An 11,995-nucleotide genomic window follows, 5' to 3' on the forward strand; every position below is an offset into this window, starting at 1 on the left:
TGTATTTGGTAGAACAAATGCGGCGCTACGTTAAGCCATCAAATATTGTGGGTGCGAATATTTCACATCCAGTTGACATATTTAAGATGACCGTTGAGCACCGCGTGCAGTGTGGTTCGTGTCACAAGGTGCGCTACACACGTGAGACCGATTGTTGCCTTTCATTACCAATTCCGTTGGATCCTAATCTAAAGAATTCTGATGGAAATCCAAAACAAACCGAGGAGGAAATTTTTGCCAGCCGTCCTCATATCTCTTTAGACGCGTGTCTCGGGTCACTAATGCAGGCAACGGATATTGACTGCCGCTGCAGTGCCTGCGGGATTCCGGTCACGTACTGCAAAACCACACGACTGAGGACTTTTCCGGATGTTCTCCCCATTTTCCTCCGTCGGGCGCAGTTCGACATGGAAACCATGAGTGTCAGGAAGCTTGATGTGTTTGTGGATGTCCCTTTAGAGCTGGACTTGGAGTTCCTCCGCGGTAAGGGCCTGCAGTCAGACGAAGTTTCGATGCCTGAGGCGCGAGAGGATCTCCCACACAAGCCGACATCCTCTTCAATGAAAACGGTGGATGAAGAGGCCCTTGCCATGTTGTTGAGTATGGGTATTGAAGAGACCGTGGCCAGATACGCGCTATTACAGACGGGCATGAATGCGGAAAGAGCGGTTGACTACGTATTCAGTCGCGAGAATATCGCGGAAGAGGCCGGACTCGCTGAAATCTCTACCACTGCATCCGAGAGCCAGCCGGTGCATGTTTTAGATGGGCCGGCAAAGTACCGACTGCATGCCATGATAAGCCACGTGGGAGCAAGCGCAAAAACGGGGCATTACGTCTGTCATATTTGTGACGCACAGACCGGAAAGTGGTTGTTGTTCAATGATGAAAAAGTCGCCGAATCCCTCAACCCGCCATTCTCTATGGCTTTTCTTTACTTTTATAAGAGAGTGGGAAAGTGACGGTGATGGCCTTTTCAGGAATGGATGAGGTGATGGAGCTCGTATTCCGATCCACACCGCATATTTCTTTCTTTTGGCCTCATTCCTTTTATTCTTACATGTGAACCTCTGCATCATTGGGATAGGAGAAAGGAAGAAAGAAAAATGGAGACGACAGCGACAGTAAAACTACATGTATGTGAAGTAACCAATAATATCTGAAGGCTGCGGTAAATTGAAAGAAAAGAGGCGTTTATTTTGGCATCTTCTTATTTTTAACTGCGATATTTTGGTTTGTTTACGATGGTTTGGTCTCCTATTTATGCAGTTTTTTTCTTTTTTTTTTTTAATTAGCACCCCCCTATTATTTTGGCTGGGGACGCACATACTTGCTTTTATTTATGTGTCTATTGCCAGTTTTTTAATGTGTCTGGTGTGAGAAAGAACCTGCTGAGTGGCGCGGAAAAGAAATGATGGCGTGGAAAAGGGTGAATTTTATCTTTGCATTTACTTTTTCTCTTGTGGTGAAAATCCTTCTTGTCTATACGTGTGTGTGTGTGTGTGTGTGTGTGTGTGTCTATCTTTTATTTATCCACCCCGCAACTGCACACTTGGTGTGCTTGTCTTTTTAATTTTTATGTAGCTTTTGTACTGACGATACACAAGAAGCCTGACGGCAGGAACAATTAAAAAAGAAAAAAGAAAAACAGTAAATACGCGCGATAACGGATTCGAATGGCGATTGCCATGAATGACGCGAAGGCATACGTGCTGTACTTCACGGAGGGGGGTCAGCAGATGCTGTTGCCGGTTTGTCCTGGCACGTCGGCAGGCATGCCACCAAGCGCGGCTTCTCAAGGCACCCCTTTTGTATGGCTGCCGTTTCAGGATGCTACGGAACTACAGCACCAAAGACCCGCCTTTGTCGCAACAAAAAGTGGTGCTGGTGCACCTCTCATGGCTGTTCCGACAAACTACATTCTTCCATGGGCCCAAGCAAAGCAACCGATTGGAGCCTCATATCTTACCCCCGGACCGAATGGAAGTGCTCTTCCGGTTGTTCCAATTTCCCCCAATACGAATTTACAAAACGCCCACGAAAACTACCAACAGTCATCCGTAGAAAAAGGGGTGAAATCCTTATTCCCTGATGCAAAGAATTCCCGGGGGGCAAGAACTGGGGATGAGGAAAAGAGTGCAAACCGTTTTCAAGAAATACTAAGCGTTCGGAACTTCACCTCTCCCGTTGGATCCGTGCTTGTGCGTGGCCGAAAAATGAGTATGAATGTACCTCCTCTTGCCAAGCGTCGTCCACCGCTTTGTCGAAATCCTCCAGGTGCATCTTCATCAGCAGTTAATTCCAACACGCCTATAAACCCATAGTGAGGACATATGGTTGCATTATATTTCTAATTTACCGTAACCCTGGTGTCGATTTATTGATAAAAGGAACATTTGTATATAATTCTATTTCTACATCTACATAAACGTAGAACTAGTTATCTGTATTTTTGCATACATATGTGCGTATATATGAAGATGACGTATTTAAAGCCTTTTTGAATAGAGGAGTTAGGGTACCCAACTTTACGGTTTCAATAAAAAAGTTGCTGTGTCCAACTAGCACATTCTCTTTATATATATATATATATATATATATATGAGAACGTGAGAAAAGAGAGAGGATCACTTTAATTATGCCCTCTACCTTTCTGTCCTTTTATTTGATTGAATTCTTCATTGTTGTTCTGCGCAGTATGGCTGTCAGACTTTACCATGCTTTTTTTTTTTTTTTTTTTTTTTTTTCTCTTTTGGTTGTTTGTTTTTGGTTGTTTGTTTGTTTGTTTGTTTGTTTTGTATGTGTCAATTGGCACTTTCTTTGTCCGTAAAAAGCTCGATTTTTCTCCGTTTTGGGAGATGCCATTGACGGATATATTATTGCTGTTTTCTGTTAATTTTATTACCCTTCTGTTATTATTATTATTATTATTATTATTATTATTATTATTATTATTATTATTATTATTATTATTATTATTGCGTTTATATTGTGATTCAGCGATTAAAAACATAAATAAAAAATAAAAAATCACTATCACGCGGGAACAATCCGAAAAGAGAGAGAGAGAGAGAGAGAAATATATATTTATATTTATATGCAGTAAAAAGAAACCGCATGGAAATGACGCAAAAAGCAAAGGATGAAAAAAAAAAAAAAAAAAAAAATGAAGATAAAATAATGGAGGGGGGAAAGTTTACGTTGGACAAAATTTGTGAGAAAGGAAAGAGGAAACGAATAAAAAGAGGGAAATATTGTGTTTTTCTATGTAAAAGAAATATATCCATCTATTTTTTTTATGTGTGTGTGTGTGTACGGGAAATGGCAATGAACCGGTTAGTTGTTAATAATTGGTCAAAAATATCATTGAATTTTTTTTTTTTTTCTTTCTGTTGTTGTTGTTGTTTTTCTTGTTGTTGTTAGATCCATGCATCTTTGGTTTGTGGGGTCGAATACTTCGGTATCGTTTTTTCTTTCTCTCTCTCTTTTTTTTTTTTTTTTTTTTTTTTTTTTCTTGTTTTCTTGTTTTTGTTGTTGTTGTTGTTTTGGTTGGGTGGGTAGGGCCTTCTTTTATTTTCTGATTGTTGTTTGTTGTTTGCTTCGTGTTTTTGTTTTCTTCCGTAGTCACAGAGCGACCGTATCGCTTACAAGTCGAGGTTGTCTCTTTTGTTTTTTTTTTTTTTTTTTTTTTTGCGTTTTTTGTTTTGTTTTTGTATTTTTGATCCGAGAGTGGAAACGTGTGCGCACCTGCAGGGCTTGGAAAACACCCAGCCCCTTCCTAACGGTTGGAGGGCGTATCGGGCCTCACGTCGAAGAAAAAAAAAAAAAAAAAGACCACACAAACTCATTGCGGGGGCCTCAATACGGCAATGAGGACGACTGGGTGAAAGAAGGTGAGTACGTTGGAGATAGCCCTAAATAAAACTTGTTTTTTCTTTTTTTTTTTTTTTTTTGGTTTGTTTTGTTTTTGTTTTTTTGGGGTTATTGTTGTGGTTTTCTACTTTCACCTTTCTGCATATCTGTGGTTTAGGTGCTTATTAGGTTTTTATTACCCGCCGCGCGGTGCTTTACTCACTCACACACACAACAACAACAGCAACAAAAACAAAAAAAAGACGCAAACGGATACATTGACCGTTAGTTTTCTGATCTGTTTGTTGTGGTGAATGAGGGTTAACGAAGAACTGAAGTCTTCAATGATGTGGTGACTTTTTAGTGCGTGTCAATGCGTCCCTATTTTCCATTATTATTATTATCATTATTTTCTTCTTCTTCTACTGCGTATTTGCATGTTTTTTTTTTTTTTTTTTTTTTTTTTTTTTCTTCCCCCCCCTTTTTCTTTCTTTTTTAATTTTCCTTTATGCGTGTTTGAAGGATTGGTCGGTTATTTTCACATAAGCACACCAGAGTGCACTTGCCCAGGGAATGATGTTGTTTTTGTTTCTTTTTGCCATCTTTATGTGGCTTTTGTACACACGTCGTTGCCCGGTTATAGTCGCACGGTTGTGGTTCTCTCTGTGTCTTCTCCTGCTTGCGGTGATGTGCTTTGCGCTCTGCACTCCTCTCCGCATTCTCGCCGGTAAAAAAATTATTAAAAAACGCCGCAGTGAGAGAATGTCGTGCAGAATCACCGGGGCTCTGCTCGGCAAGGCGCTTTGGTGGTTATCTCCTCACATTCACGTGAGGTTTCTTGAGGGATCATTGGATTGGCGTGCCATTGAAAACAGGGGTGTCGTATGTGCATGTCACACTTCTTTCTTTGACACAATTCTTTTTCTCTGGCTATGCCCTTTGAGTTTTGTGTCCAACTGCAAGGCGTTTGCGAAAAAGGCGCTGTGGAGGATGCCAATCATGGGGCAGGTTATTCGTGCGTGCGGTCATCTACCTGTGTACTTTAACTCGACGGATGTAAATTCCTTCTCTGTGGACAGGGAAAAGCAGGCAGTGGTAATGACGGAGGCGGAAGGGTTTATGGATGGAGGCGGCGTGATCTGTTTCTTCCCAGAGGGTGTCCTCAATCGCACGCCAGAAACACTCAAAGACTTCCGTATAGGCACCTTTAATATTCTCATGAAGCACCAGCTGCCCATACACTATGTGGTGTACTATGGCTCTCATGAGGTGTGGGACCCGGTGATGAAAGGAATCCCGGGCTTCCCTGCCGACGTACACTTCTTCATTGGGAATTATGAATATGACGCGGGTGCAACCGGCGCGGATGTAGCCAAAGGTGTGAGAGAAGCGATGCAAAAACAGCTGGATAGGATGTTGGCGAAGCGCAAAAAAGAGCAATACGTGGCACCAATCAGTAAATACATTGCTGCGCACTAGGGCTTCGCCAGAAGCAAACGGTATCGTGGAGATTGAGAAGGTCTTTTTTTTTTTTCTTCAAATTTATGTTGAATTTTCGCGTACGTGGGTGTATAGGCGACGGGGTCGTGAGGCATTTGTCTTTCTCCATCAGGTGTGTGGAGAGTAAATGATTTTTTTTGTTTTAAAGGTTTTTTTTTTTTTTTTTTTTTTTTGTGTGTGTGTCTTTCTGTTACTTATCTATTTAATCTTTCTGATAAGAGTGCTGAAATTGTGCAAACTGTCTTGTCTGAGTGGCACTGCCGTTTTGTTCTTGTTGCTTTTGTTTTTCTAATTGACGCGCGCCAACTTCTCTGTTGGTGTCTCCTTTTTTGTGTTTGGACGGCGCCCACCACACCGAAGTATTCTTGTGGGGCTGCATGTCAACAGGAGGCACAGTGAATTATGGATGAAAAGACTCTGAAGCGAATTGTGAAAAATGCCGATGCTGCCGCACTCCAGACGTACATACGGGATTGTCGCTCGCCTTTTTCGCAGCCCCTGGGAGCACAGGCGCGATTTGCATATTTCCACCTTTCGCGCGAAGGTGGCAAGAGGGCGGCGTCTGGACCATCGGCGGCGTTTCATGGCGAAGGGAGGACGGTGACTCCCTTCGAGGAGTATCACGGCCCTACCACAACAGTTGTCGTGCGGTCCCAGGAAAAGGGAAGGGCCGTGGAGTGTCACAGCCCGCACCTCCGGCACACAGCACCTGTCAGTGGAACAAACGGCCGTCGACAAAACCTCTCGGAATCCGCCAGGGTTGTCGAGAGCAGTGGGTGGACCGAGGGCATTCTTCGCCATTCTCGATATCTGTATTCTTCAAGCTCTCCGCATGACTTATTGCAGCCTCAGCGGAATACCTCGGTGAGAGCTTCCTCTCACCCTTATGATGGAGCAGCAAGGGCGCCACGTCGTTTATCAAATTCTTCAGGTTGCGGCTTCAAAGAAATGGGGGACTTTGGCCTCCAATGTCACTCGTCGCTTCAAGCGTACGAATCCAAGAGGTTCTTCCGGGAGTTGCAAAGAGTGGAGATGGAGGAACGACGCCAAAGATTAAAGCTCGAAACTGCTTTTGAAGGGTTTATTATGGATCGACACCGGGGGTGGCACTTGCTCTTGGATCGGTTTGCGAGGGAGAAAGGGGATTTGATCACAGCCGAGCGCATTGTGCGTTTTAGGATAAACGAAGAAGAGCATTCCCATTATAAAGAGATTTTAACGAAATCTCTAGAGGATCTCATGGGCTGCCGTTGGGACGGTGTGCGCATGGAATGTCTACGGAAACAGATGGCAAACTCACTGGCGATGCACGAGTGGGTTGTTCTTAATGGCATGGCGACGCGGCCACAGGATTCGCGTCAGGATATCGCGGTAGGCACTGAAGGGTGCACGTCGGAGTTCGGTCAGGTGGAAACGTTTTCTCCATCCGCACACAGTGTCGATGCTCAACGCTACTCCTTGACGCCAAATTGCGCGACTCTCACACCGCAGAATGTCGTTTATTCGGCGAAAGCAAGTGAACCGTTCCCTCGAGCCATCCGCTCCAACTCCAGACTTCCCTCACGTCCACGTGTATTACCACCTCCTGTGCCCCATGAGGAATGTATCGTGAGCTGAGAATTTTTGGCTTGACGGCTCCCTGTGGTTGTGTGTTTTTGGGTTTTTCTGCCTCTTTCTGGAATAGTGTTACGAGGTCTGTTAAGGAGCAGTTTAAGTTTTTTGTTTTCTTTTGGTTTTGTTTGTTGTTGTTTTTTGTTTTATTTCCAATGATTTTTTGTTGTTGTTGCGTGCGTGTTTTGCTTGCTTTGTGTCTTGTGGACAAAGTGTTTTTTCGGAGATGTTTTTTGAGGATCACTTGGATGAGGCTTTCAGCAGGGAAACCAGCCCCGACAGCGTTGCGGGCAGGCGAACAAATGGCAATAGTAACAACAATGAGGCATCGCTACACATATCCTCCGCCGCTCTCAGTGAGCTTCTCAAGTCCCTTATTCAGGCGACGGAGAATGAACGCTGCGCACCGGACATCTTGCCTTATCCTGAAGCCATTGTAGACGGCGTGGCAGCTCAGATAGCAGCTCAGAATGAGCAGATTAGACTTTTGAGTGCAGAAGAAAAGCAACAAATAGCTGAGAAGGACCCCGGCGCCTCTCTGCTTCCTTTTAAACCCTCCGACATCATGGCACTTGAGGTGCAACGCGCGCAGTTTTTTCTTTGTGAGCTTTTGCGTTGCCGTCTGCGAAAAATTGAGGCCTTAGCATTGTCGCTATTCTACGAGGGTCAGCTGCATAGCGATGCACCAACACAGCTGCGCGGAATGCTGTCGCACAACGAAGTAATCGTTGCCGACCGACTCGCGGAACTAATGGCCAAGTATGTTCTCCAGGCGGGTTTGCAGTCTGCTCCAGCAGAGCTGCAGTGCCTTATCCCGAACCTTCCTTACGCGGAGGGAGTTGAAATGTTGCCAGTGCCGGAATTAGACCAGTACGTCTTTTGTGTTGTGCTTGACGATCTGGGTGTGGTGCGCCTGGGGGAAGATGCGGTGCAAGCAGTTCATGCTGGCGAGATCTTTCTAGTTCCATACCGCGCCTTTAGGCCGTATATTTTGGATGGCCGGGTCCGTTTGGTCTAATTTCAATTAGCCAAATGAATGAGGTGGAAAGGTTGGCGTATGGGGTTGCATTTTATTTTTTGTTCTTCATTCCTGTGAGTGTGTGGAAAGAGAAGTTATTTGGAGGGGTGAGGATGTTCCCGGGAAGGTGAAAGAATTGAATGGGAGAGAGAGAGAGAAAGAAAGAGACACGCCTGTGTTTTTATATAAGGAGTGTATATTTACGCTCAATACTTCTTTTCTTCCCCGCATGTGCGTTGACTTACTTTTATGCGTTGAATGGATTCCCTTTTTTTTTTTTTTTTTTTTTTTTTTTTTTGGTTTTTTTTTTTTGGTTTTTTTTGGTTTCTTGACTTTTTTTTTGTCATTGATATCTTTGGCATTACTGTGTCTTTTCTTGCCTTTATGCAATTTTCTTTTTTTTATTATTCTTTTTTTCTTTTACCCCCCGCTGGAAACGGGGAGTGCTCGCTTCTTTTGGCACGGATGTCAAGCAGGGAGGAGGTGGCGGCGCTTATGGCCCACGGCGACGACAAGGCGAAGATATCGCTCTTGAAGAAGGCTGTTGTTAGCGTGACGAAGGAGAAGCAGCTTCTTGAGCAGCACAATAAGCAGCTGCAAGAACAGATGGCTGCAATCGGGGAAGAGCTGGCACGTGTGCAGGATGAGAACGAGGCACTTCGCAGAAAACTCAGCGCGGCGGAGGCGGCGGCGGCGGCGGAACGAAAACGTGGGCATTTTACTGCGTCCATGAAAACGACGTTGAAGGGCCTTTCTTCGCTTGTGACGGGCACTGATGGAGAAGAAGGGGGAACTGCATCAAGGCGACCAAAGGCTTCTGAGCTGCCTCTGAAGTTGTCGCAGGAAGATCAGGAAAAACTAGTCACGCAAAACGAAGCTATTCATATGCAACTGTTTGATTTGAAAAAAAAGTATGAAGATGAGGGGGAAATGTGGAGGAAGGAAAGAGAGCGGCGGTCCTCTGAATGCGCCGCAATGCATGAAGAAGTAACGGAGCTGCGAAGTATTCTAGAATCCACAGCCCATTCCTGCGACCAGCTCAATGCGGAGTGCACCAGGCAGGCGGCATTGGTGCAGTTTTGCCATCACTTTTTTGTATTGTCATGGGACAACGCCGAAAACGCACACCACCACCACCAGCAGCAGCTTCATGTTGCTATGGCGCCTTCCTTGACGACGGAACGAGGGGGTGTCCCACCGCGTGAGGTCCGAGAGGAATTGGCGACCGGCACATTAACGGGTGTTGCTGCTTTTATTCGCACGTTGATGAGTGCCGTTTCTGTTCTTGTGGCTTCACTCCGCGATTCATTTAGCACACAAATGAATGGCATTACAATAAGTGAAGTGCGGTGCTACCGAGAGCGACTTAGCACGCTACTTGAGGTGCATGGAGTGCAAAAGACGACCCTGCTTTTTCATGTGAAGGAACTGGAGGATGCATTTACCGCGTCGGCTACACCAGACGAAAAACTAACACAAATACGCCGTCTCCAAGGGGTCCTTATATCAGCCTTTAACAACTGGTTAGGGATGATTTGTGAGAACATCCGACTTCTTGTGGACGCATGTAAAAAAGCGGGCAGCCACGATCCTAATGAGCACAGAAAAGAGATACAGGCGGTTGTTGAGTCAACTACTCTTGGTGCAGTCGGCACAATTGCTGCTATTCGCGGTTCTCTTGAGGCGCTACATCAACTCTGTGAGAATTCTTGCACTTTGTTCAAACAGCAGGGTTGTGAATCGGCGGAGTGGCTCTTAGCGCTAGAACGGTTTTGGTGGGAAGGCTGTGGTGCTTCCCTGTCGATGCGGGGGGCGGTGGAGTCGCTCCGAAATCAACTGCGAGATATTTCGACGTCTAGCGCAAATAGCGACCACGTGCGGGCGGCCCTGCAATTTATGTGTAATTCACTGGAAAATTTTGCAGCGCGTGCCTGGTGTGCCACGAAGGATGTTGGGCTTCAGCCAACAACAAGCGTGCCGCACGTTTCTCCATCAGTGGATCTTCCTTCCAATACCACCTATCCTTGCGATTTTGCCTCTGCAGACAACAGAGAGCTGGTGGCGGCGTTGGCTGCGACGGATCTTGCCGCAGTGTGCTATCATACTCAAATGAACTATACGTTGTTGGAGTTGGCTGAGAAACAGGATGCATTAGCAGACGCCCAACAAGAGATAGAGCGGCTGCTGTCTCTCAACCAACAACAGGCAGAAGATGCCGAGCGCGTGCGTGAGGTATTGGAGACGCAAATTCGTCTGTTGTCGGATCAAATAGTGGAGTGTGCGAACAGAAATGGCGGCAGAAACAACTGGTGACTCTGCTGGTGCTCTTTCTTTTTGCTTTTTTCTGCTTTTTATCCTGCTTTCAAGTTGTTTTTTTTGTTGTTACCCTTTCCTCCCTTTCTTGTCGGAACGTCTTTGCGTGGTGGAAAAGGCCGTGATGGCAGAAACCGAAACTTTTTATTTATTTTTCACTTAACGATTGATCCTTCTGTTGTGTTGAGCTTTGATGCCTTTTGGACCGCGCCTTCTTTTCATTTCTGTTGATTGTGGCGTGTGCTCCTTGTGGCTGCACGCCGACGTGTTTTTTTTTTTTTTTTTTTGCTTTGTTTTTTTTTTGAATGGCCTTTGCGCAGAAAAAGGAAAAGTAATTTTTCAATCATTCTCTAGTTTATTTATTTGCTTTTCTATTATTATTTGCTTGTATCAAATTGGCTACGGAGACGTGAGGAGTGAAAATGTCTTCGGCCACAAACTCTGTGAAGCTGCACAATCCGTTTGTGCCTAGCTCATACGACCTGCACGTAAGCGTGGATCTTGCAAACTGGCGGTACGAGGGCAAGGAGAAGGTGGTGCTTCGACGATCTCCGGGCGTTGAGGCGTCGAGAGAGGTGCAACTTCATTGCGGCAATTCTGTCAATATCCAGTGTGTGACGGGTGCAGCCATCGCGGGACGCGACGAAAAGGCGGGGACCCTGCAGCTGCTGCTGGATGGGGAACCAGCGGATGGACACACGGTGACCTTTGCGTTTTCCCACGAGATTCGGGAGGAGATGCGTGGTTTGTACCGTGCGGTCTTTAAAACAAGTGATGGTGCCGAGCACAGAATGGCGGCGACACATTTCGAACCCACAGCCGCACGGCTATTTTACATCTGTCAGGACGAGCCGTCTGCCCGCGCGGATTTTACCCTGCATGTTTCTCTGCCGTCGAGCATGGCGGGGTTCACGGTGCTGTCCAACGGCCCCCTCAAATCAAAGGAGACTCAGGGCGATACGGTGATACATCACTTTGAAACCATCCCCGCAGTTCCGCCATATCTCACCTCCTGCTTTGTGGGGGAGCTTGAATTTGTTGGGACCACCGCCTGCGGCATACCTGTGAAAGTCTATACTACCGTCGGGAAGTCATACAAGGCCGCTTTTGCGCTTAAGACGACTGCCTTTGCCTTGGAATATTTTGAGAAGTTTTTCAAATGCAAATATCCGCTTCCCAAGCTGGATGTTGTGGCGGTGCCCGACTTCCCCATTGGCGGGATGGAGAACTGGGGCTGTATCGCCTGTGTGGAGTCGATTCTTTTGGAAGAACAAACCTCCAGCGTGGTATCTCTGAAGCGAGCGGCGTCACTTATATGCCATGAAGTCTCTCACAATTGGTTTGGCAACCTTGTGACCATTAATTGGTGGGAGGGCCTCTGGCTTAAGGAGGGATTTGCTTCATGGTGCGGGTACGACGCCGCTCACCACCTTGAGCCGTCGTGGAAATTAAACGAGGATGCCGCCATGGAGGTGACAGGTGCCCTCGTAACCGATATGTACGAACACAGCCATCCGGTTGAAGTGCCTATCCATGACCCTGCAGAGATCACGCAGATATTTGATGACATCAGTTATTCCAAAGGTATGGGGTTGGTCTTCATGCTACAGGCGTTTCTCGGAGAAAAGTGGGCGGCTTCTGTGGCCCACTACATCCAGAAGCATCAATACAGTGATACACGAACAATTCAGCTCTGGCAGG

General features: G+C 46.0%; 7 protein-coding genes across 7 annotated transcripts, besides 20 other annotated features; all 7 read left to right on the plus strand.

Annotated features, from left to right (window-relative positions):
* On the plus strand, nucleotides 1-962 carry Tc00.1047053510325.10 (ubiquitin hydrolase, putative; the record flags this gene model as incomplete). The annotated part of the gene is made up of 1 exon (XM_801888.1): nucleotides 1-962. A coding segment is annotated over one exon (962 nt), but the record flags the coding sequence as incomplete, so codon positions are not given.
* Nucleotides 1-11,995: a sequence feature (heterozygous, Esmeraldo-like haplotype).
* Nucleotides 1,489-1,518: a microsatellite.
* Nucleotides 1,677-2,324, plus strand: Tc00.1047053510325.20 (uncharacterized protein; the record flags this gene model as incomplete). The annotated part of the gene is made up of 1 exon (XM_801889.1): nucleotides 1,677-2,324. The coding sequence occupies one exon, from the start codon at nucleotides 1,677-1,679 to the stop codon at nucleotides 2,322-2,324; it is 648 nt and encodes a 215-aa protein (XP_806982.1).
* Nucleotides 2,577-2,603: a microsatellite.
* Nucleotides 2,722-2,747: a microsatellite.
* Nucleotides 2,752-2,796: a microsatellite.
* Nucleotides 2,913-2,980: a microsatellite.
* Nucleotides 3,003-3,031: a sequence feature (AT_rich).
* Nucleotides 3,058-3,078: a microsatellite.
* Nucleotides 3,079-3,099: a sequence feature (AT_rich).
* Nucleotides 3,146-3,167: a microsatellite.
* Nucleotides 3,391-3,421: a microsatellite.
* Nucleotides 3,467-3,530: a sequence feature (T-rich).
* Nucleotides 3,665-3,720: a microsatellite.
* Nucleotides 3,929-3,977: a microsatellite.
* Nucleotides 4,293-4,349: a sequence feature (T-rich).
* Tc00.1047053510325.40 (acyltransferase, putative) lies at nucleotides 4,426-5,331 on the plus strand (the record flags this gene model as incomplete). The annotated part of the gene is made up of 1 exon (XM_801890.1): nucleotides 4,426-5,331. One exon carries the CDS (start codon nucleotides 4,426-4,428, stop codon nucleotides 5,329-5,331), a length of 906 nt encoding a protein of 301 aa, XP_806983.1.
* Nucleotides 5,502-5,525: a microsatellite.
* On the plus strand, nucleotides 5,755-6,969 carry Tc00.1047053510325.45 (uncharacterized protein; the record flags this gene model as incomplete). The annotated part of the gene is made up of 1 exon (XM_801894.1): nucleotides 5,755-6,969. The coding sequence occupies one exon, from the start codon at nucleotides 5,755-5,757 to the stop codon at nucleotides 6,967-6,969; it is 1,215 nt and encodes a 404-aa protein (XP_806987.1).
* Nucleotides 7,070-7,168: a sequence feature (T-rich).
* On the plus strand, nucleotides 7,190-7,981 carry Tc00.1047053510325.50 (hypothetical protein, conserved; the record flags this gene model as incomplete). The annotated part of the gene is made up of 1 exon (XM_801891.1): nucleotides 7,190-7,981. One exon carries the CDS (start codon nucleotides 7,190-7,192, stop codon nucleotides 7,979-7,981), a length of 792 nt encoding a protein of 263 aa, XP_806984.1.
* Nucleotides 8,250-8,323: a microsatellite.
* On the plus strand, nucleotides 8,447-10,294 carry Tc00.1047053510325.60 (hypothetical protein, conserved; the record flags this gene model as incomplete). Its single annotated transcript, XM_801892.1, has 1 exon — nucleotides 8,447-10,294. The coding sequence occupies one exon, from the start codon at nucleotides 8,447-8,449 to the stop codon at nucleotides 10,292-10,294; it is 1,848 nt and encodes a 615-aa protein (XP_806985.1).
* Nucleotides 8,657-8,681: a microsatellite.
* Nucleotides 10,563-10,597: a microsatellite.
* Nucleotides 10,717-11,995, plus strand: Tc00.1047053510325.69 (aminopeptidase, putative; the record flags this gene model as incomplete). The annotated part of the gene is made up of 1 exon (XM_801893.1): nucleotides 10,717-11,995. A coding segment is annotated over one exon (1,279 nt), but the record flags the coding sequence as incomplete, so codon positions are not given.

This window comes from Trypanosoma cruzi, genomic scaffold (assembly GCF_000209065.1).
Source record: "Trypanosoma cruzi strain CL Brener 1047053516711 genomic scaffold, whole genome shotgun sequence".
In the NCBI taxonomy this organism is placed as follows: domain Eukaryota; phylum Euglenozoa; class Kinetoplastea; order Trypanosomatida; family Trypanosomatidae; genus Trypanosoma; species Trypanosoma cruzi.